At 35.8% G+C, this 25,465-nt stretch overlaps 1 protein-coding gene across 1 annotated transcript in view; it reads left to right on the forward strand.

The window, feature by feature from the left end:
• Positions 1 to 251: 251 nt before the first annotated feature.
• LOC122474399 overlaps positions 252 to 25,465 on the forward strand; it is a 68,246-nt gene continuing 43,032 nt past the window's right edge. The window contains 1 exon segment of the mRNA XM_043565279.1: positions 252 to 322. Within this exon segment, the coding sequence (XP_043421214.1) occupies positions 252 to 322 (71 nt within the window).

Genomic DNA, 25,465 nt, shown 5'->3' on the forward strand with positions numbered 1-25,465 from the left:
CAGCTTGGGACCTGACGGAAGGAAACACAAAAAGTTGCGCAGCGAGGAGATGGCGCGAGCTTCTCTTGCCCCCACTCTGGGCGCCTGGCTCCGCCAAGGTCTCCGTTCAGGTAGCTCTTGCCTGGCTCTGGGAATCCGCTTCGAGTTGAAAGGCAGCCGACTTTGCCGGGAAGACAGCGCATGAACGCCAAAGCCGAAGGTAAGGTTGCCGAGGCGCAAAAGTGGAACAAGTGGATGATTTGGTGCAAAAGATGAAACTTGTGTTGATAGGAGTCCTAGCGGCGCTACTCACAGCTCAGAAATCCATCCAGAGCGTTCGAAGGTGAGCCTTGCCGCGCGCAGAGTCTGTGGACCAATAGCTACCAATTTCAGGAAAGAACCTGCTTTGGATTCGGTTTGAGCCGACTCTGGAGGAAGCAGAGACCAAGGGAGACTGTCCATTTGAGAGGGTGATGGATCATTCGATGCTGTCCCTCGGAACCAGGGAACCTCTGGCAACACCTTCTCGCTAACTTGCGTCTGTGCAAAAGGCTACTCACACAGTCACGCTTGGGGAATCGGAGCGCGCAGGTCCCACGCACTGGCTTCCCTTCTGATGCAGTTAAGAGAAAAGCTTGAAGCTCAACCCGGGAGCCTGCATGAAGAAGTCAATAATGAATTTGGTGGTGAGATACTAAAGGATAAAGAGGCGTTTAATTTCTGTGTGAATTAGTTTGCCCAGAGCGACTTTTTAGGTTTAGTATTCCAAGATGTATCACGGACAGACACCGACTTTTTGCAGAATTGAAAGTGGAGGATGTTCCCAGTGTTTTTTAACCCGGTGTAAATCTGTACATTGTCAGCTTGCCACAAGGTTGGATGCTCCTAGGAGTTTTGATTCTCACTCATAATTAATAAGTGCTAATCGACTGTTTCTGGTAATGAAGTGAAGTGACAGTAATAGTTATAATGAACTATTTCCGACAAAGGCCATCTAGCTTGTGATTTCTGTTGACATAAGCCTACAGATTAATAGTAAAATACTGTGGCTATTAGACAAGAATTGCAGAACTTAGTGGAGGGACTTGAAAGAAAATTTGGAATTCAGAGTTTACTCCTCTTCATAAAGATCCTGGCTTGTAATTACTTTCCTGGTTGCTGTTTTTGTGCAGGCTCCTGTCTGCTACTAAGGGGCTCTCTTTAAAATAAGTAAACGGGACTTTTACACATTTCGTACCTGAAAAGTTGTCTTATAGTTTTGGAAAATGTTGTGGAAGGTCCGAGGAGTATTTTTCACTTACCTTGAGCTTTTGGTTTACAAGATGTGTAGGCAACAGTGGTAGTCAGAGGTATGATATTCTTGACATTTAAGCACCTTCAATGAAATAAAAAGGTCTGTGGATTTATGAACTCTTCAAGAAGCATCCACTTCTCCTCAAAAAGTGCAGTTTCCTCAATAACTTGATTATTGCAAAACCAAACTCACATTTATTGTTATACAAAAAACAAAAACAAAAAAACAAAACAGGATGTGAGGGTGTGAATCACTTTTCCCTCCCACTTTTCACACTATGCTTTTATGAGGAAAAATAGTTGACAATAAACAAAAGAATCAAATCTCAAGGTTAGTGGATTCACTTCATTCCCTATACTTCAGATGAGTCTACATTATCAAGAAAAAATTATTGAGGCTCAAAGGTACTCCAGGAGCCCTCCAAATCCCACCAGTAAATTAAAATAACTACTTCATTGTTCCGGTGTTATATATTTCCCTATATTCTGTGACAAGTGAAAATTGAAGTTGGTATATGGTATCTCTTCCAGTGGAGACTTTCTTGAACCTTTTATTTCTTCGAGATAATTGCTGGGAAAAATGTATTTTCAGATCACTTTTCTTCCCAGGAGATAGCATTTAATCTACTGGTGTATTGCTTGTTATAAATTAAAGTTATTCTTTGCTTACTGGCATGCCTTTCCCACTATACTATAAGCCCCAGGAACAAGGATGGTGTTGTATACATTGCTGTCCCCCAACATCCAGTACAGAATCTATCTCAGAATAGATGCATATAATAATGTTGGGGATGATAATGAAAGCTACCATTTACTGAGTAACTACTATATGATGTAATTGATGTACATTTTCTCAGTTGATCCTCTTTATAACCCTCTGATCTAAATTGTGTATTCTCAAATTGTGGGGAAATTGATGCATATGTAAATTTACCCAAGATCACAAAGCTATTTTCACAAACGAGGTGGGATTAGAATCTATATGCGCTTGACTCTGAAGCCTGGACTATTAACAACTTTGCTCTATTCAAATAGCCAGGAACCACATGTTCTATATATATATATATATATATATATATATATATATATGTATATGTATTTAATGTGGAATATAAGAATATGTCAAATTTAGAATAAATTCCTTAGCACTAATGCAATATAATCAATATCAGTTTAAGTGTGGAACATTGAAACAGTGTAGTTCTCATGTTAAAATATGATACTGTCTTCTAGGAATTATTCCCACAAGAATGCCAAATACAAGTTTTGTTTAGTTTTTTGAGGGAAGGGGATTGGGACACCATGAATTTAAAGTTATAGAAAACTTTTCATTGTTCATTTCCATGTTGATTTCCTTATGTTAAAAAAAGAAGGGAAAGCTGTTAGAAAATTTCAGTAATGCAAGATGAATAAATTCTAGAGATCGGCAAAATATTGTGCCTATAGTTAATAATACTATATTGTACACTTACAAATTTAAGAGAGTAGCTCTCATGTTGGGCGTTTCAACTCCAATTAAAAAATAAGAGTCTGGGAACACAGAGGACGTTGGATATAGAATGGCATAGAAACATACTACAGAGATGTAATTATCACTTCCAGAGACTCACGTTACAAAACATTTTTTAAGCCTTGTATCATTACAGTACAGATACAGTACCTCCATTCCACAGGAGACTATGTTGCTGTGGAAAAGAATAAGAAAGTTATCTTCATACTGATGTGGAAAAGGCTTCATGATATTTTTTAGGTGAAAATTGCAAGGTGCAGTGAGAAAACACCAGAAATTAGTAAAAGTAGTTAGGGTTGAGAAGTAAATGGGCAAATGGTGTCAAGGGTTGAGGAAAGACTTCATGTATGTATGTATGTATGTATCTGGAACCATGTGAAAGTTTCACCTCTCAAAAGAAAAAAAAGAGTGTTCTTGAGGAATTGCATGGAAATAAGAATATAACAAATGCATCTCCTCCATTACTGAAAGAGAAAAAGATGAGAATCTGGCCTATGGTACATTTTCTCATTCACTCTCTTTATTAGAGAGAGACCTTGGGGCAAAGAGTGAAGAGAAGTGTCTTAGCATAGGTTGCCATAACAAAATATAACAGACTAGGTGGCTTAAACAGCAGAAATGTATTTCTCATGGTTTTGAAGTCTGAGAAGTCCAAGATCAAGGTGTCAACTGATTCATTTCCTGGTAAGAGCTCTCTGCCTGACCTTTACACTGTCTCCTTCTTTATGTGTTCTCATGGAATTTCCTTGATGAGCACATATGGGGAGAGAGGAAGAGTCCCCTCTTCTTATAAAAGCCACTAATCCCATCATGAGGCCCCCTAAGTAAGCCTAATCACCTCCTGAATGCCCTATCTCCAAATACTATTACCTTGGAAATTAGGGATTCAACGTATGAATTTGGAGGAGAGTCGCAAACATTCAGTGTACAATAGGAAATGACCAAGTCTAATGTCCTTGTCAATTGGACATCCTCTGGATAAATAGACTGATGATATTTGCTAGGAAGAAGAGGTCTATCAGTGAAGTGTCTTTAGTTAGATTGCTCTAAGAATTACCTATAATGAATAGAACCAAGGCATGGCTCCCTGGAGAATGTCATATCGGCTATCTAACTCTGAAATATAAAATAGAGATGTTTCATAATTTAAATGCTGCCCACAGTGTGAGAAGCCATGCACACCTTACTTCTCTATTCTGGGCTAGAGTAAAGCAACTGTTACAGGAAGGAAAGACCTGGAGAGCAAGCCATTCTTGGTGAACCTCTTATTCATATCCTTGAAATTATTTAGTTTAGGTTGATACTGCTTATGGTCTCTGATTCATAGCAGTCTGATTTGAAAAGTCCAGTCCTATGAATTGCTCAAAAAGTTGTGGGCTTAATTCAAATTATATCCAACTTTACTGAACATCTTTTATGTACCGGGCACGATCCTAAAGGAACTAAATTTATGGCTTCATTTCATACTAACAGCAAAAGTATTAGTTATTATCATCTCCATTCTACAGATGAGAAAACAGTCACAAAGAGGGCAAGTGACCTTGCCATGGTTACACTGCTGATTAAGTAGTGCATGCAAGTTTTGAACCTTGACTGTCTTGATTTGGAGCCCAGCTCCTTAAACTGCACTAGAATGTTCGGTATAGGCTGTAAGGTCTGTTAGAGCAGGACTCGGATATACTGTTCATCATAGACTCTTGGGCCACAAATTGTACATGACTCTTGATTGGGGAAAAAAATGCAGAAGAGAGAGCTGTACAAATGGCAATAACATTAACCAAATATCCTCTGTGTGCCATGCCCTGTGCTAGTTACATAATATACATTATCCTATTAAATTTTCAGAAAAAGAAACATACATTGGGCAATATTACTGTTTTCCTAATAATCAATGCTAAGCTAATCAATTCCTCAAAGTCTCACACCCATTAAGTATCGGTCCAGGATTTAACCCAGACCTATTGCTTTCAACCATTGTGTCACATTGCCTTTAACTTAATGTCATTATTTTAAACTACAATGCTCTGTTTGCAACAAAGTCACTTGCTTAAAATTGAATAACCATTCTAGCTTTTCTAATTCAAAACACATGCAACAATAAAATGGAAACTAAACACAGACTTGGAATAAATGTTTCTCTAAGCAGTTGGAGTGTTTTGCTGATGAAACTACCTAACAGTCAGTGATTTGCCACTTGCCATCCTCTGAAGATAAACAGGTACCCTTGTGACTTTAATTTATTTTATTTTATTTTTGAAAAGGGAGGAAATCAGACAAGGGAATGTGGTCAGGAAAATAAAGTCCTCTCTTTGCACAACTTTTGCCCATGTTATTTCTTACACAGAAGCAGTGTTTATTTTCCTACACTGTCTCTTGGTCTGTCAGTGGATTCATAAAGCCACCACATCAAATGTCAAAATGGCATTCTCCATTGCACATCAGAAAAAGGAAATAACCGATAGAGAACTTTTATTTCTACCCTAATTCAAATTTGTCTTTTCCCTAAATCCTAAACATAAAGCAGTGCTTGGAATGGGAGTTGAGAGATGAGCCAGAGTTGTTGCCCAGAGACCAGCTGTCGGTGGGGCACATATACCAGGCCAAGGAGTTTGAAATTAACCCTGACAGTAATGGTCATCTTATAAACAATTTGTCTCTGGGTTCATGCATTTGTGTGTAGTGGTTAAATCTGCAGAGTCTGCAGTTAAACCTCTTGGGTTTGATTTTTGGCTCTGAGACTTGCTAGTTGTTCAGAGTCTTCCAAGGAAAATCAAGGGTCCCACAGGGGCACATAGGAGGACACTGTAAATCATTTTAGGAAACACAAGAAAAGAAAAGGTCAGGAAAGGTCTGGGGCTCCTACACAGAGGAATATCATCCTAAGCAGAAGCATAAAGGACAAGTTTTGGCAGTAGCCCAAATATGAACTGAGAGGCACTAACCTATGCAAAGTTTTCAAAAATCGATTGAGGGCTGAAAGGATGTAGGAAAAGACACAGGAAGGAGAGAGAGTTTGTTACCTTTGGGGTAACTACAGACAAAGGTATAAACTTAAGCTTAAGCAACAACTATCCCCAAGTACCTCAGAATGTTGCTACATTTGAAGATAAAAGGAATTAAGTTAAAATGAAGCTGGTAGGGCAGAACGTGATCCAATCTCTCTGATACCCATGTAAGAAGTGGAGATCATGACACAGAGAGAGACATCGGGGGCTCATATGCACGGAATCACAAGATTGCAACCATTTTCAAGGCAAGGAAGGAACAAGGTCTCAGAAAAACAACAACAACAACAACAACAAAAACAAAAACAACTTTGATCTTGGGTTTTTAGCCTGAAGAACAAGAAAAAAAAAAGCATTTCTATAGTTTAAGATACCCAGTCTGTGGTTATTTTGTTATGGAAGCCCCAACAAGCTAATACAGAAGGGAAGATCATCAAAGACGTGGGATTAGAAATGTCAGCTTGAAGCTGGCTATTGATAAGACTTGGTAGCTGCAATTAGGTGATAAGAACAACATATTGCAAAAATCATGGATACATTATTTTCAAAGTCTTGGGGTATTATTAATAAGCCCATTCTCATAAAATCACTTTAGAGAAGTGATTGCAACTGGTTTCTCAAGGATGTGGTATTTAAGAATATGAAAGTGAAGGGAGAGATAGAGAAAATGAGCAAAGATTAGATGAACCAAGATACAGTGAGACCATACAATGGTTACTCATGCACAGGAAGTGAAACAGAGGTTGGACAAAACAATTAGTGAAGGAATATAATTGGAAGTGTTTTTGCAACTACATGTGAACGACACTATAAGGAGTTTTGAATTTGGGGATGAATATGGGGATTATTTTATCCTGTTTATATTGGGGACGCATAAATTATTGTCATTGGGCCATGCATTAGTAATGGCTAGCCTCAGTTGTGAATAACATCATTCTTAAGCAATATAATACTTTATTTCTCTTGTAGGAAAGAAGTCTGTGTGCAGTCACGGTCTGTGCAGTGTCTCCACTGTGTGCCCTATGGTGGTTGTTCTGCTATACCTAGCTTCCATTCTTAAGGTCATTTTGTGATCTAAGAAGTCAGCTGAAACTCCAGTCATCAAATAGAGTAGGATGGAGAAAGGTGAAAAGGCAACTCCAAGGATGTTCCCGCACAATACTTTGGCTGACATATCTTCACCCAGATTTTAGCCACTCGGTCACCAAAACAATAAGGCAGAGTAAGGGAAATGTTCCCTTTCAGCCATGTGGCAACATGCCTAGTTAATTGGAGATCACTTACAGAAAGCTAAAGAGAGTGAATATTCAAGTTAGAGATCCATTGTGGGCCACTGGTTATTTTTTGCTTGAGTTCATTTTTACAGAATAATAGAAGAGGCATTTTCTTATTATTGTTCTTAAATTTTCCCAGATTTTTTTCTTTTTTACTTTTTGTGTTCTTTTGTCTCAGATTATAAACATTTTTGTCCTTAAATTTTATCTTTCCTAACTGGTACCCAATATTAATATACTAGAGTATTTTGGTTTTGCATACATGTAAGTGCAAAAAAATAGATTTTGAAATGTTTTCATCGATAAAGTATGATTATATGAACAATATAATCTGAAGTCTAAAATAATGAAATCTTCATGTGGCAATGCCGCATAGAACAGGTGATAATGTTACAAAGGGGTACAAAAGTGAGGTTTTGTCACCTTGAAAATTTGTAGTTTCTAAAATATTCTAACTGATTTCATATTCCTGTGTCCACAGAATTAGGTCTCTTAGTGGAATATAATTCTGAAGAAATTGTAGCTAAAATTTTGTCCTAAAACCAGTAACTTAGCGTAAAGCATCAATGAAAAATTTCACCATTAAATTGAATGTTGTATAACGTGCCTTAACCTTCTGCCTGTGGACGCTGGGTTTTCTAAAGCTTTGCAAACATCAGGAAGACAAAGGATAGCTTCTATTCCAAGAAGTGTACTGACAGTAAGATGAATGTGAGTCTTTCTGAAAGAGTGCCAACTCACAAGTGTTCTTAGTGGGGAGATAAAGCAACATAGTGATGGACTCAGTTACTGACTGTGTTGACAAATATCAAGAAAGCAATGACCCACTTGCCTGACCCAGTGATTGTTTTGGAAGTAAAAATGAACACATGGTAAAATTTCAGTGAATGCTTTTTATTTATTTTTCTGGGATACTAGTTTCCTTTTTCCTAAGCTCCTCAAAGGAATGCTGAGTGGGTTTCTGTGGTATAAATAATAGATATAGAGAGGATACTTGTTTTAGCTTCATGGCCAAGTTGATCAACAGTATCCTAGAGACCATTTATTTTCCTTTGTTTCTCACAATACTTCAAATTGTTGAATGGCAACATAATCCACAAAGTTTTAAATGATAGGAAACCTTATTACTAAAGAGATTGTGGTTTACTCTTTCTTTCATCCATCAAAATAATAATAAGACAGGTCGGTCTCTCTAACAGTACTCAGATAATTTCCATCAAGAATTGGTATGACATGTGAGAGAGAGGTTAGTGGTTGATATATGAAATACAGAACAATCTAAATTATCCAGAAATGAATTAATTATCCAGAAATGAATCCAGAAATGAATTAATAATAAATTAATTATTCAGTAATATTCAGGAATATCAAACATTGATATTCAGGAATATCAAAAAGAGGAAAATCAGCCAAACAGCAGAAATTTAACAAATAAATTTATTTGCTGGGTCTAGAATATTTATCAGCGTCATATGTTCTCATTATTATATATCTGTATATACACAAGATCACAGTTTCATATAATTTTATTAATATTAATCCTTGGCTCATGACATACCCTTGTCATTGTTCTAAAAAAGACGTACTTAAAAATGTAATTACAATTTTTCCCCTTAAGAATGTAATAGACAACCATAAATCCATTATGTATAACAGAAGTTTGGATCTTAGAAATAATTTACCTCTAACCCTTTGTCATCTCATCCTATAATTAACCTATCTTCCTACCTTTCCCAAATATAATCTTAAATATTATGTTCATCATTTACTTTCCTTGTTATTTGTTTTTCTATATCCATATTTATTCTAAAGATAATTTAATCTATTTGTTTAATTTTATGGAAAAATTATCATGCTGTATTTAAGCTTTTGGAGCTTATATTTTTCATGTATTATTATACTGTATATATACTGCAGTCTGGCTCTAGTTCATTTGTTTTGACTGCTGTTTTATATGAATATACTACAATTTATCTACTTTCCCATGCATTTAGGTGATTTCTCTATTTTTGCTATCATGAATAATTTCTCTATGAATATTCTTGTATATATCTGCTGCTATGCTTGTACAAGTGGATTGTTTAATCATAGAGGATAGGCTTGTTCAACAATAGAAGAACTTATTGAATTCCTTTCCAAAATGTTTGCACAAATTTGTATTTATAGCAGCGATATACAAGATATCATGTGAATATACAGCATCTGCAATATGAGGCATTGTCAGAGTTTCATTTTTGTCAATCAAAATGATATATAATGATATTTTTGTATGGAATTCATTCCTTTGATCAATTATGATTCTCATCATCTCTACGTGTTTCATAGCATGAGTATTCCCTTTTCTGTGAAATGCCTACTTATGTACCTTGATCATTTTTTTAGTAGGTTGTTTGTACTCTTCTTATTGATTTGTAGTTCTTTATGTGTTCTTAGATCTGCTTTTTGTTATTGTTGTTTTGTCAGCACAAAAATAAATCTCCTCATTTGTAGGTTTCACCTGTGACTTTATTCTTCTTCATGTTTAATCTTTTGTTACCCTGAAATGTCCTTGATAAAATTATGAACGCTTTACTGAAAAGTAACTAAACCACTAAATTCATTGTACCTCCTATGAATGGGACACCTCCTAATCTGTTTTATCAGTCTTAAAAAAAACATAGCAAATGTAAAACATACCGTGTGACATTGTATGTTTTATTTACCTGAGAGATGATCAAAGGACGATTAGTGCTATGATAAATAGAAATCAATCATTGCCAGCTGCCGACTCAAGCAGGAAACATGTATAAATGCTAAAAGTTAAGATTGTATCAGTAGCTTAAGAATGTTACTACTATTAGGCTAACCTGTACAGTTTTCCTCCAAATAAAACATCTTTGGAAAGGATATATGTTCATTGCTTCTATCGTAGAACATTGCTTATGTTACTGCTTATTGTAGATAATTAGAACCCCCGAAATATAGCACCTGCACACAGTAATATTTGCAAACAGCATTGATGATTTTGTACTGTTTTCCTTAACCACAACATTAGAAAAGAAGTCTTTTGGGTTTAGTTTGGGATTTGGAAATGTATCTTCTACTATTTAAAATATTTCTTCTTGGGCCATTAAATATTTAGGTCTTTCGAAAAGTAATTTGAAAAAGTGTGCCAAAATCCTACTCAAAAAAATGTTTGTACATTTCAGGACAATCTCCTCCCTGTTACCTACATCTCCACTTTCTTCCACGCCTAAGATTTCTTTCCCCATCTTTACATCTACCATTGATTTCGTGCTTACCTAGATCATCAGAAATCCCAACTTATAAAATTTCTAGGTTCCTCATCCAAACTGCATTAAGATTTACATTAATTTTCTTTTTCAATATCTTAAAATTTCATGAAGGAATTTATTTATTTTTTAAAGTTTATTTTTTGAGAGAGACAGAGATAGCACAGGTTGGGGGGGGGGGCAGAGAGAGTGGAAGAGAGACAATCCCAAGCAGGCCCCATGCTGCCAGCACAGAGCCTGATACAGGGCCTGAATCCACGAAGCCATGACATCATGGGGTTTTTTGGAAAAAAAAACATTAAGTAGGAAAGAGAAATGTGAAATATCGGTTCCATGCTCTTAAATGAAAATTCATGATTAGCAAACACTAATTTTTCTGGCCTTAATACTTGTGGTTCAGTTAACTTAAGGGTTACTTTCTAATTTATTAAAAACTCAATTTTTCCCATTTTCCTTTTATTTTAACTATAATAACATAATATCACTCCTCTATTTAAAATACTACCCATTTAAAAGGAGATTATTGCTTTATTTTGTTTGAAATTGTATGCTTCCCTACAGGAATGCAAATGCAGCATATTCTTTCTTACAATATCCCTGCCTTACTTGATAGACTTGATCATGTTCCACAAATACTACCTCTGTATCTTACCCAGGCATCTCTTGCTATTCTTGCCATTTACTATTACAATGCACTTGCTTAAATGTCTGATTCCTAGACAAGATTGCTTGTTGAATTCTGTGAAGGTAGAGATAAAACTACATTTGTTTGTCCAGTTCCCAAAAAAATTCTTGGCACTTAGTAGGAGCTTGGAGAATATTTAAACAACCTACCAAATGGATGTTTATCTGCTATTTTATAGGTAGATTTGTTTTCATCATTCTAATACATACAGTGCTGACATTTTTAATTTATTCACATTAATAGAGATAATTTCTCATGATCAAAACCTCTCTTTTATTGTATCCAATCACATCACTAACCTATACTAATTGGAAGTGTCAGAGCCACACATGATTAGAAGAGTCTTATATGTCATGATTTGGGTGACTAACATTCATTTATATACAGCAATTTATGAATTGGTAAATCTTCTAATGGTTCCTAATACCATTCAGACTGGGAAGACCTCCCTTCAAACACCATTCTTTATAATCTCTTATTCCTTCATTGCTTATTGTGCATTTAGATGAAGAACATGGCAGGGCCTAAAAATAATACACTTAATGCGCTGCTAGTGATCTTACAGCTCAGGTAAGGCAGAACGATATTTTGTATGCAGAGTTTTCTCAAACCTTATTAGACTTTGCATGAGATATGCCTATCTCACTCATAATTGGCATTGTGAAAATCTGAACAGTTACATTAATCAGTTTCTTCTTTCTTTTAAAGTGTCCATCTTTTGTTCTCATCTTGCAATCATTTAATTATGACTCACTTCTAATTGCCTTTCCACTTCTGCCTAGCTGTGCATGTTCCTTCCACCACTACTATAGCAACATGCAGAATACCAGCTTCAGTTGTAAAGGGATTTAAACTGTAAGTTCATAGAATTACATTATCAAAGCACTTGTAAATGTGACTTCAGGGCTACCCTTGGAAAACTCTGAGAAATCATAGAGACCTGAGAGAGATTAAAAAGGAAAATTAGCAAATGTTTTGCTTTGGTAAAAGGAAGCAGGGGGGAATCCTGAAAAATACAAGTTGGTTAACAGAGGTCACTATCATAGAAAAAAATGATTTTATTTAATGATTTAAAAGAAAACTTAGAAAAGTGTAGAGAGCATTAAATATGTATATATACTGTCTAACAATGAGTAAACATTTTGAAATAAGAGAGTGACTGACATATCAGGTTAAAACATAATAAGGTAATATTATATTTTGAAAAAAGCAATCCCAGTTACCTCATTTGGCGTCACATGGCTAAATTTTGTCTGGGTTTAAAACTGGTAGTGTTACCATGCTCAGTGTTACTGATTTGTTAATGACCCAATATCAATATCAGCAGAGGGCTCTAGTAAATTGACGTACATTTGTCTTTAACTTTTCCCCTTCTCCTCCCCTTCCTCCCCCTCTTCCTCTTCCTCCTCCTCCTCCTTCCTCCTCTCCTTCTTCTCCTTCTCCTCCTTCTCCTTCTCCTCCTCCTCCTCCTCCTCCCCCCTCCCCCTCCCCTCCCCTCCCCCTCCTTCTTCTTCTTCTTCTTCTTCTTCCTCCTCCTCCTCCTCCTCCTCCTCTGGCTCAAATTCCATTCATTTCCTGGAATCAACATATATAAGGAATGCAGATAATACAAAACCTATAAAGGAGATAGATGGCACAAAGAAATTGCCAATAAAAACTGGAATCAAGAATGAGATATTTGGTAATATCTTCTTTCCTGTCGAAATCCAATGAGAATTCTAGGGCCAGCCTGTATGCTAAAAACATCAGCTACATAGGGAAGAAATGCTTTGGCAACTTTTCACTAGAGGGGACATCTGTGTTTATCCTGACTGATGATGTGATATGGTTACAACACATTTAACATAGTCTTCAGTTGCTTCAAAAGGAACACAGATTCAGGTTTACATGAGAAAAAAAAAGCCACGGAGAAAAAACTGCTACTTGAGACCACATCAGAATTGTTTTGTTAAATTATCTGCCATATTTTTAGATGTATACTGTCAATTACAAAGAATATGACATATACACAAGTTTTCTGAAATATGAATGAGTCCCATGCTAAAAAGAAAAGTATCTAAGTGTTCCATGGTAGAATATGTTTTAGGAATGCAGTGTTAATCAAAATAGAAAGATTTTTTTACTGAAGAACATCTCAAATTTTTGCTAAGGTGACTGGTGACTTTTTTGGAGAAGTTTATGTATGCAGCATTTTCCCAAATGATACAACCATAGTGTTTCACAGAATACCTTTTAAAAAACCCTGGCCAAGAAATATAACACAGTGAGAAGAAATGATGGTTGTAAAGAAGTAGAAAATTTGTTCCAGTCCCTTTTTGCAAGGGAGAACCAGTTAGTCAATTTTAGGTTTAATATACAACTGTATTACTGTAATACAACTGTATTCAAAAAGACTGAATAACCACCTGCAGGTAGGATGCTGATGAATTGGGTAATATGATTTTGAAGTCAATGTCAACACTCAAATTGATGATATTTGCTCCAGGAAACACTACCTGCTGTCATTTGTAAAGGAGATCTCCAGATATCCCATGCTCCTAGATTTAAGGAAGTCCTCAAGACATGTGAATTTTTCTTCCCAAACATACCTTGACAAAGGCTAATTACTATAACTTTTGTTATGATCCTGGACTGGATTACCAGCATATCTCTTTAGATTCTAGCAGTTTCTTCCTAACTGGTCTCAAATTTCCACACTTGCCTTTCTTTCCTTCACTGCTCCCATCCTACTCCATCTTTATGCACACAACTAGCACAAATTTTGGAAACTACACCAGATTATGCCACATCTAGTCAACTTATAGTAACCTCTAGCTATCCTGGCCTTCATTTTGTTCCTGATATTGTAATATCTTATTCCTCTGTCTGAAGTAATTTTCCCCAACATGTTCTGATGACCTGCTCACCTTGTTCAAATCTATGCCCAGATATCACCTCTACAGAGGGGACTTTCTGATGCATTCTCTAAATAAACCTCCCATCATTCCCCTTGTAAACCTCCATGTAAACCTTCCTGCATCCCTACTTCCAAACCCCAGGTCACTGTCTATGATTTTATATCACTGTGTTTAATATGTATTTGGAATATTTTTTGGTCTATCTCCTCCAATGGAATCTAAACTCAAGAGGGCAGGGAGTTTGTTGTCACTTTATTATTTTTCTTAGAGTAGTGCCTTTGTAGAGCAAAGCATGCTAGGTATTATATTTTTCAACAAATGAATACATAAGAGTTTACTTTTTAAAAAGTAATTGAGTTAGGAAAATTGTTTTTAGAAAAGGTAACTATTAAATTACCATAATTACAGTATGTTACAGCTAACTTAATATTACTATAATGAAGCTAAACTGCCAAAACATGGGTTCTTCAAGTCATTTTAAAGTAGCCTATATGTTATGATCATTTTTTTAATTGCTTCAGAATTTAAAAGAGGCAGTTATTTACAACCTACATTGCAACAAGTTGCTAAGGTAACTACAGTATGGCTAAAGCATTTCATCACTTTAATAATTGTATAGATTTTCCATAAGCAGCACACAAGACATATTAAGTAAGATGCATTATTGTGTAAATTACTTTAGTCTAGAAACCAACCTTCCTAGCACATATTTACAGGAGGTGCTTTTCAAGGACATTACCTTGTAAGGATGAAAAACTAGACATGCCTAAATATTAATAAGTATGCCATTCATAGTACAAAGTTATTTTGCAAACCCTGTCTTCAGAATTTCATAAGTTGAACAATATACAAATTAGCAATTTGATCTAGAAGATTGCCTAATGCACTGTGTATTACACTATGAAATCTAAAAGGTTTCAAAATGACATTGTAGAGCATTGGTTTAGATGTCCCTCACTTTATAAAAAGAGCTTTGTGTGCATTATTACCTAATGTGGTAGGAACTATTATTAACCACACTTTCACCTGAGGAAACCAAGGCAACAAGAGGTTAAATCTCTACTTTTCTCAGAGACCTCCTCACCACTGAGCTACCCAGAAAGCAGAGTAATAAAGCATTAGGGGTCTTACTCCCAGGTCTGTGCTCTTAATCCCTGTTACCATGTCTCTTCTTTCAATATTTTCTTTACTAGACTTTGAGGATACAAACTGCATTCTCCTTGGAAGGTTAGTTGCTAGAGAAACCAGAACTTTGCTGGATATATATTCAAGGTAAGAATACAATGAAATAAGCCAGCATATGAACAAAAGAGGAATGGGAGAGTTCATACTGAATGATTGGCAAAGGGCACATGATGACATTAGCATCCACTGGGAGACATAGTATTTGCCTGGCCTGGGACCTGACTCCCCTTGCCTTTTGCCAATTAACTTGACAGGAGACAGTTAGCTCCTTGGGCTACTCTAGCTCCATGCACCAGTGACGTCAGAGCTCAGTCAGATGGAAATATGGAAAGCATATGTCCCTATCAGGTCTCACACCATCTAATGGGAATGGAAAGGAAATAGTGCTGCATGTGTGCTCTGACCAAGAAGTCCTATGTCCCACTTTAAGTTATTCAAATTCTATATAGACTGGGAACAATCACCTGGGAAGCTCAAGCTGGGGACCTAGATTATCCACCTTCCCTTACCAGTTTCTTTCAAAAACGGATTGAAACAGCAACAGTATGGCAGCATTTGTTTTATAAATGGTAATTAAATGCATGATTTGGATAAATGTAATATTTAGACACCTATATACAAGAGACAAAAGTTCCAAAAGTCTCCTAGTTGTTAGCTTATTTTGACTGATGTTTGGTTTCCCAATAATAATTCATTGCTTGTCTAAGGATCTAAAAGGAGAGTAAGTACTGGCTTCCCACTCCTAATGAAAAGCTTCTAGAGACCACTTCTAGCAAGTATTTTTGTAGGTGTTAATGTTTACCCAATATCTAACATTTTAAAGCAATCATATCAGCAATAATCCTTTGTCTAGATAGCACTTAACAATTTTCCAACATAATATACATTTTCTTATTGGATTTTCACAATCCTCAGAGCTAGTATTGTTCAACAGCTTCAGAGCCTAGCTTATAATTAGAAAGGCCAAGACCAAATTCAGATTTTCTGATTGGCAGGCCTATGTCTGTCAAATTTCATTACAGTTCAGGAGCGCCTGAATGGCTCAGTTGGTTAAGCGTCCAAGTGGATTTCGGCTCAAGTTGTGATCCCACAGTTCATGAGACCAAGTCCTATGTTAGGCTCTGCGCTAAGGGTGCCAAGCATGCTTGGGATTCTCTCTCTTCCTTTCTCTCTGACCCTCCCCTACTTGCTAGTGTGAGCACAATAGAGAACTCTCTCTGTTTCTCAAAATAAATAAATAAACTTAAACAAATAAAATTTCATTATAATTCCAAAAAATTATACTCACTTTAGAAGTCTCTTCTTGGCTAGAGAAATTATCTGACTTAACTGATAACTAACTAATCAATTTTTCTGCATTTCTTACATCAGATACATCATGAATAGGACAGTCTTGTCGCATTTGGTAATGATGAAGGAGCACTGAATTAAGGAAGAATGGAGCCTCACTTAACTAAATAAACTTTATGACTTTCAGCCACTCTTTGCCTCAGTATTCTCACTGTAAATCTGGAGGAAAGACCAAGTGACCTCCAAAGTCACTAATGGTCTACTCTTAAGTTGTGATGTAAATCATCATAATAGATAATTGGCAATATTATACATTTTTAATATCTAAATATATTAAATGTCAGGTGTACTAAAACTTTTCTGAATGCCAGAGTTTTTTATATTCCCAAAGACTCTCTTTCATGATCTAAGAATTCCCGGGGTCATAATACCTGGTTTAAATTGTTTTGCATAACTATACAGTGGCAAGGATTGTTCTCTATTATAGAGACTATAGATTCACAGATGTTTCTGTTGTCAGAAATTTTTATATTTCTCTTGAATTTTGATAACCTTATTTGATTCTTCTTTCTTTCTTTCTTTCTTTCTTTCTTTCTTTCTTTCTTTCTTTCTTTCTTTCTTTCTTTCTCTTCTTCCCCTCCCCCTACCTCCCCACCCTCTTCTCTTTCTTCTTCTTCTTCTTCTTCTTCTTCTTCTTCTTTTTCTTTTTCTTCTTCTTCTTCTTCTGAATTCCCAAGAAATGCAAACATTCAGTCACATAGGTTAATCTGTAAATAACATACAACAGTTAGTTACAAGGAGGAGTATAAGAGGCACACATCCTTCATATTATGGCAGAACACAGAGGGTCAGTTGAGTTTTGAAATTTGTCTCAAAACAGATTAAACTATAAAGATCTGAAATATTTCAAATTAGAAACTATGAGTCCTATTTCTAATATGTCCAAAAAATGCCTATACACCAGTTGTTACACACACACACACACACACACACACACACACACACACATTTCAGTTATGCTTTGACAATGCCAATACTTTGTGAAATTTTAGCAAGAGCAAATTTTACTCTGATGAGGACTCTCGGAGAAGGGCTGCTTATTTTATGTATTTTGTTTTAGTCTTGCAGAATATTGTTGAATAGGAAAGATAGTGCCAGTTATTAGTAAGAGTTTTTTTTAATTAATTTATTTATTTTCAGAGAGAGAGCATACACAAATAGGGGAGGGGCAGAAAAAGAGGGAGAGAAAGAATCCCAAGAAGGGTCCATGATGTCAGCACAAGGAACCCAACATGGGGCTCAATCTCACCAATTGTGAGATCATGACCTAAGCCGAAATCAAGATTTGGACACTTAACCGACTGAATCAGGCACCCAATTAGTAAGAGTTTGACTAATCTTTTTGTACACCCTGAATAACATAATTTACATAACGTATGCAATTGATTATTGTGCTGTGGTGGAAAAAAACACTGGACATCAAGATAGAAATTCTGAATTTGATGTTGTATATCATTTAATGAGTCTCTATATATTCATATATGAAATGGGAACAGTAATATCTGGCTCACAAGACTGTTCTGAATATTAAACAAGGAAAGTTTATCTTAACTACTGTAGAGAACAAAGCTACCTACAAATATTAGGTATTATTCTTAATATAGATATAATAGGTATAAATAGGACTCATGAACCTTCTTAAAAATATCTTCTTTAAATAAAAATAAAATAAAGTTCAAATGGTCTTTATCTTCCACATTCATCCTCTTGTTCCAATAAAATGGATGGCTATAGACAGTGCAGTAAGATAAGAATCTTGGTACTGTTTGCTGAGTCTCAGAGCAAAGCTTCTACAGCTCTGGTTTCTATCATAGCATCATAAGCAGATGAAACTTTTCTCTTTTACGTATTTAACACACATGTTGTGTTACATGATGGAATTCTGAGCCCTTTGTCAAGGTGAGACAGAATATGTGCACATTGTGCCAGGTACTATGGATTGGGGGCAGTGGTGTGCTGGTAGACCAGCTCTCCTCAAAATTAAGTAATAAGAATGTTGATGATGTTGATGGTGATGATGATGATAATAATACAATCTTAATTAATAGCAACTGCAGATGTCCATGGACTAGGTACTCCCACTACAGCTAATCTCAGGGGCCACTGTGACTTCAGTGAAAGCATGCTTGGGAAGAGAAGGGGTGGGAGGAGATGATAAACAATCATTTCTCCAAAGGCAGTGAGAGTCACTGGCTCCAGCAAACTTCTGATGGACCATTGGCATTTGTTTTGATATCTGGTCAGTTTAAGCAATTAAGAAAATACACATAATAGAAGTGCTTATGCTCTGCCTTCATTTCCATAGGCTTGTAAAATATTTGATTTAAAGCATGAATTCCACCTATTTATTTTCATTTATATTTGGAAGGAAAAATGAAAAATTCAATGTTTCCAGGTTGAAATGGTTATGACTTTAAAACAAAATGCATTTGCCTCTTCCCTCTGTCTCTAAAGAGGGGGAAAATGAGTAGAATGTAATTCTAGCTGCAGGATTCCTCCAGAAAGAACACCATAAAGGACAGAGGACTGCCTCAGTGGATTCTTTATTGAGGAACACTAATTCCCAACGGGTTGTGTCAGCAAATGTAGGGACTACATAAAACATAATCTTGATTTTATTCCCATGATAGATGACAGTGGTGTGAAGCCATATATTTTGTTACTTCCCCAAGCCTATAAATATAACCCATATTAACGTCAATGTTATTGGTGGAGAAGGCCTAATATCTCCCATTATAAGAGAAATGTAGAATCTCCTGGTAATGATGTTAAAAGAAATAAGTAAGTCAACATTCTAATGACTCTATTTGGTTTTTAAAACATTCAAACACAGATGGAATGAGATGGAAAGAGCATTTAAAATGAATATTTTAGGTAGTACTTGAAATGCTTGATTAGCAGGAAATAGGAATTTCACATCAAAATATCCGTAATTTAGCTAGAGCTGCATGACGTGTGCTGGCCAAAGCACAGGACAGAGACAAGGAATTCTGGTTCCAGGGTTGGATCTCATGCTGCCATTGACCATGTGATTAGATCGTGACCTAATCTCTCTATGCTTCCCTTTCTCCTCTTGTAAAATGGTAGACAGCATTAATTTAAATTAACACACCCAATTGTCCTTTCCAGTTCAAAATGCCTTACATTTATGAATCATAGCATTTACTTATAAATTCTTTCTTTGTGGCTAGCTTAAAAAAATTTGAATTTATAAAGAAACATTTTAACTTTCATTCTTTGCAATGTCCCAATTGTACAATATGATAAGTAGTACAATTTTTCAACTTACATGATGGAACTCATGCAAATTAATGAACTGTATGAACAAAATATTAAGTTACAAAACTCCAATCTGATTCCAGGATGAAGTTTCCATCCAATGCATTCTTCCTTTCCTAAACACTAACTATTAAAAAAGAAACTTTAACTTTAAAAAGGTAATTCAGCCAACCCTTTTGTTGTGGACTGGATGGTGTCTTCCCAAAATTTATAGGTTGAAGCCCTAACCTCCAGTGTCACTGTTCTCGGGAAAATGGCCTGTGAAGATTTGACAAAGGTTAAATGAGGTCATAGAAGTGGAACTCTAATCTGATAGGACTGGTGTCCTTATAAGAAGAAGAGACACCAGTGCATCCTCTCACTCTACCAAGTGAGAACACATTGAGAAGGCAGCCAGCCATCTGCCAGCCAGGAGGAGTCTTCTCAGCAGAAACCACATTGGCCAGAACTTTGATCTTGGAATTTTCAGCCCCCAGAACTATGAATAAATAAGTTTCTGTTGTTAAGCCACTTGGCTGTGGTATTTTTTTAATAGCAGCTTGGGCTGACTAATATGCCATCTTTTAAATATTTTCTTTTGAAACATTTTGAAGTCACAGTTCCATCCTTTATCATAATTATTTTAATAAATAAAATTTCATCCCATTGTTTATAGTTTTAAAATGAATGTAGGCAGGAAATAAATATATATTTCCTGCATTTTTTTTACCCCTAACTCTGAAGAGTCATCATCTTGAATTTATTCCACCTATAAAATCTCCCTTTTACTTTCCTTAATTTTTCATCCTTCTTACTCCCTTAATTCGGACCCCTGTACTATCACAACAGTTTCCAAATTAGTCTGTCTGCCTGAAATCTAAACATCCCCCAAATTTTTGCTGCAAAAAGGCTCAAGGATAAGCTTCTTAACATGCCAGAAAATTGTTTAATGATTCCTGGACACCTATATACCTATCAGACAAAATTCTCATACTACTCTATGGATTAAAGAGCCTTCATGAATTAAGGAGCCACTTAACTCCTCACCTTTGTTGATACTGTTGACTTTGTTTGAGGTATTCTTCCCATGTTTATCTCACAAAAAAAAAACATTCCTCATTGTCCAAATATTATTGTTAAGCATTTAAATGACACTATGTGTCAACCACAGTCCTAAGTATTTTATGTGTTTGGATGCATTTAATCCTACAAAACCCACGAGAAAGGTGCTATTAATGTCATCTCAGTTTCTGAGTGACAGAAAGATTGTTACTTGGTTCACTGTATAGCTTATAAGTGGTAAACCTGGAAATGTAACCTAAGTGGCCAAAACCATAACCATAAAGCATATTGCTTCTCTAAGCGCAAATGCCATTCCTTTCCTTTGTGAAGTGCTCTCTAAATTTACCAGAAAATCTGTAATGGTTCTATCTTCTGTATGTCACTTTATATTAGTCTCTTTTATTCATTAACTTGTTCCATTTTAAGTCTATTTTACTCTTTTTTACTAAACTGAAACCTTGAAAGTAGAGACCATGAATACCTATATCAGTACTTGGTACATGGTCAATATTTTATTCATGACTGTTGAATATGTTTTTTTAAACATTTTGCAGATATATGAAAACATTTTACATGTTTTTAGAAATAGAACTCCAATCCTTGAAACAATTGTATGATTTATTTATCATCTTTAACTATTTGGTTCTATAATTTTCAAGGAAATAGTTAGTACAATGATAGGGAATAATACATGTCAATGGTATTTATTTTTATCAGTCATAAGTTGCCCTTAGAATTAAATAAAATATATACCGCTATTTATAAAATTATAATCTTTTCAGAAGGATGATACATTTGTTATCTTGAAAATATTTAAATATCTCCTAAAATAACAAAGTTATGAGCTGCATTATAAAGTCATCAGATTCACAATTAGTTATTTTGGGCATTACATATGGCTTGAAAATTAACATTCTAAATAGCAGTTTAGGGTTTTAGACAATTTTAAAAAAGGAAGTGCTTTCTTTGAGCAAGCTTGTTATGTTCCATTTTATTAACTATGAGTCTAAAAGACAGACATTGTTGAATAGTATTGATAGATATTATGTCATGTTCAATATGATGCTATTGAAATTCCTGTATATGAACTAGATCAATTTGTAAAAGAGTACCACCATAGTCGGGCTTATTGAAAGACTAATAACGTGACCAACCAGTAACAGGTCAATGTCTGATTTGACTTCAACAGACTCTCATTTTCTTTGATACAAACAATTGCTCACTAATCTTTATAGATTCCTATGTAAAAAAGCTATTGTGTTCTCAAGTTTGTGGTGAGAATCCTGCTTATTATACTTGCAAATTCTCAGAGGAATGAACTAGTTGAAGGGCCTTTCTTGCACTTGAGAGATTTCCTAAATCCATTTACTAATGGAAAGAAGAAGAGAGGTAATAAAAAAATCTTTGCACATTATCTTATGTAACAACACACACAAAAAAAATGACATTAAGCGAAATTAAGCTAGTTTCCAAATTTAGGGAATAGTTTTTGCCACATTTGGTGATATTCAGACCAGACTGATGGCATGCCATGAGATAATAATGTCTCACTACCACCTGCCCAGACCAGAGATCTTTTCCCTTGATCCTGTTCCGTAAAAGGGAAAATTCATGTTTTCCTGCACTGTGCTTATGAACAGTCATGATGAACATCAAATATGTTTTCACTGAACCAGTAAACTGAAACATCAAAATATTTCCCAAAGCAACTAGAACTAACTTGACATGTTAAATTACTTCCTAATACTTTTCATAATTTAATCCTGTTTCTTCTCAGATAAAGCCTATGAGGTAGCACATCATAATCTGTCAGCAGTTCATACAGAAGCTCGATTTAGAATTTAATTCAATTAAATAAAGCATGGCCCCTTCAAAACAGTCTCTGAAAGACAAAATAAAGTAACAACATTAGGTAACAGGTGCAGTATGGTTTAGATTTGTACTTAATACGGAAAGAGTCTGAGACTGTGAAGACTTAAAGTCACACCCTTGTGTTCACGCACGTTTTTGGGAGATGCAGAGGTTTTCACAAACTTTCTGACGATGTGAAAGAAGACTTATTTGTCAGTATCATATTTTATCAAATATTTACTTTTATTTTATAAACTACTCCATGACACCCTAACATCGCTCCTCCAGATCCTAAATTGTGGAGGTTTATAATCTGTGTGAGGGCATAGTCACCTACTACAGGATAGAATATTCACTCTATAAAGGGAGGATGTGATCACAAATTACTTTTAAACAGGGCAAGACTCCTGCTGGTGGTTAAGACATAAAAACTTGCTAAATGTCACAAGTAGTTAAATTGTTCTCATTCATATAGCAGATTATTCAGGAGGGTTAGTCTTTTGTTACCTGATTAGAGCCTTTAAATATCACAGAATGCCTGGGTCTTCCAATCCTGGCCAAGGCTTAAAAATGATGGCAACAAAATTATATGTAATCAAGTTCTGAATTGTACCAATACATCAGTCCCAAGGCTCCTTTTGTCTGGTAGCAAGCCTATCTTAGTGATTTCAGTGGATTTCTTAGAGTGGAATGGTTCCCCCAGGGGAAATGGTTTTCAGCTTTGAAAGTTCTGCAACCAAATATATGTGAATTAATTGGGATATTAACTGATGGTATACTGGTTCCTAAATGTTTGTCCAGAAGAAAGTTTATAGAAAGTTGCAAAAAGTGAAGTTAAAAAACCAGCCACACAACGAAACAGAAACATACTAACATTGTGGGGATTTACCTTTCTATTTTTAGATTTCAATAATTCCTCCATACCCTCTATGAACCCAGGTCATATTTCTGCTGCTTTGTGCCCCTCCTTAAAGTAGGGCAGTAATTTTTAAGAGTTCTTGACATGTGAGGAGTAGGAGATTTGCTTTCTTAGCACTGAACCCTTGGAGTGGACTCAGAGCTTTGGGTAGTCATATAAGAAGGAAAAAGAAATAGTGAGGTGCCTTGTGGGGTTTGACTCATTCACATTTCACTAACTCTATATAATTCTATATCTATATTATATATGTATATATGTATATATCTATACACACACTTATATACCCATATACACATGAGTATATGCCCATATGTATACATATATATATCCATATATATGTATGCACACATAATTATATACATACAAATACATATAATAAGTTTTACTCTCTTGTTACTTTATATCTAGATTTTTTTATTTTATTATATATTTTTTTAAATTTTTAATGTTTATTTATTTTTGAGAGAGAGACAGTGTGAGTGGTGGAGGGGCAGAGAGAGAGGCAGACACAGAATCTGACGTGGGCTCCAGGCTCTGAGACGTTAGCACAGAGACTGATGCAGGGCTTGAACTCATGAACTGTGAGATTATGACCTGAGCCAAAGTCAGACGCTTAACCAACTGAGCCACCCAGGTGCTCTATTTATCTATGTATCTATCTACATATCTATCTATATATATCGATAGATAGATAGAGATATCTATAGATATCTCTAGAGATATCTATCGATATATATAGATAGATAGATAGATAGATAGATAGATAGATAGATAGATAGATATTTTAATCAGGAGAATCAGCATAAGGCAATACTTAACAGAAAAGAAGCTATGAAGTCCCATGTCTGGTACAAATCAAGTTTGTACAGTGGTTCCCAGCCTGAATCTCAGAGAGACTTAGAGAAATCATAAGGGTAAGTCCACACCACATGCGTTTACATGAGCAATGAGGGACTTCTATGAAACCACAACCTGAGATTAAAAAGAGAGAAGTCAAATAAGCATGACCCAGGAAGGAAGGCTGATTTGTGAGAGGCAAGAAGCATTTTGAGAACAGTACTGTGACTTTTCTACGTTCTTGCATTGATTGAGCTCCGGGTTTGAGGAAAAGGGGACTGACATTCATTTCTGCAAGAACAGTTTCAATAAGCTCTATGAAACGTGGAGTCACCTGTAACAGTGCTTTGTGATCCTTCTAACAGGGTTAACACAAATGGGAGAGAGGCTTTCACTCCTATCTCTCTTTCCCATACTTTTCTTTAAGCTTCATGTCCTTTAGCAACTACAGATGCCTCAGTGCACTGGTGCTGATGCCTGCTGAGCAAGAGTCACAGAAGCAATTCCAGGAAGAACTGTTAAGCTAAAGAAACCTGGCTATTACTGCTAATGTGACTTCATGTGTACAAAGAGCCCATGTAGCCTTCAATAAATTTAGGTGACACTTTTTTTCCAGGTCCCAATCCTGCTTTTCATCATGTGTACATACATACATATGCAAAAGGACATTGTTTTAAAGTCTCACATGTCTAATACAACATAGATTATTTTTTTGGTCAGATTCCTTAAAAGTAGAGCCTGAGATAGGGATTCCTATGCTACTGAATCACTGAGAAAGTGCTCTTAGGAGAAAACAAGAAGAGAGTTAGTGAAGCAGGTAAAGACCAGGGAAGGAGGAAGATAAAGATACAGGTTCAGCTCAGCGATTTGCAAACTGTGGCCCCCAGATCGACAACATTGACATTATGTGAGAACCTGCTAAAATGTATATTCTCAGGCCCAGATCTACAGAATCAGACACTCTGGGTGTGGGGTCCAGTAATTGGTGTTTTCACAAGCCCCACAGGGGATTCTGTTACTCACTAAAATGTGACCATCACTGGTCCAGCTGAAGTCTAGCCTCCACCTGATCATACAGAGAACCATGG

The sequence above is a fragment of the Prionailurus bengalensis genome, chromosome D4 (genome assembly GCF_016509475.1).
Source record: "Prionailurus bengalensis isolate Pbe53 chromosome D4, Fcat_Pben_1.1_paternal_pri, whole genome shotgun sequence".
Lineage (NCBI taxonomy): Eukaryota > Metazoa > Chordata > Mammalia > Carnivora > Felidae > Prionailurus > Prionailurus bengalensis.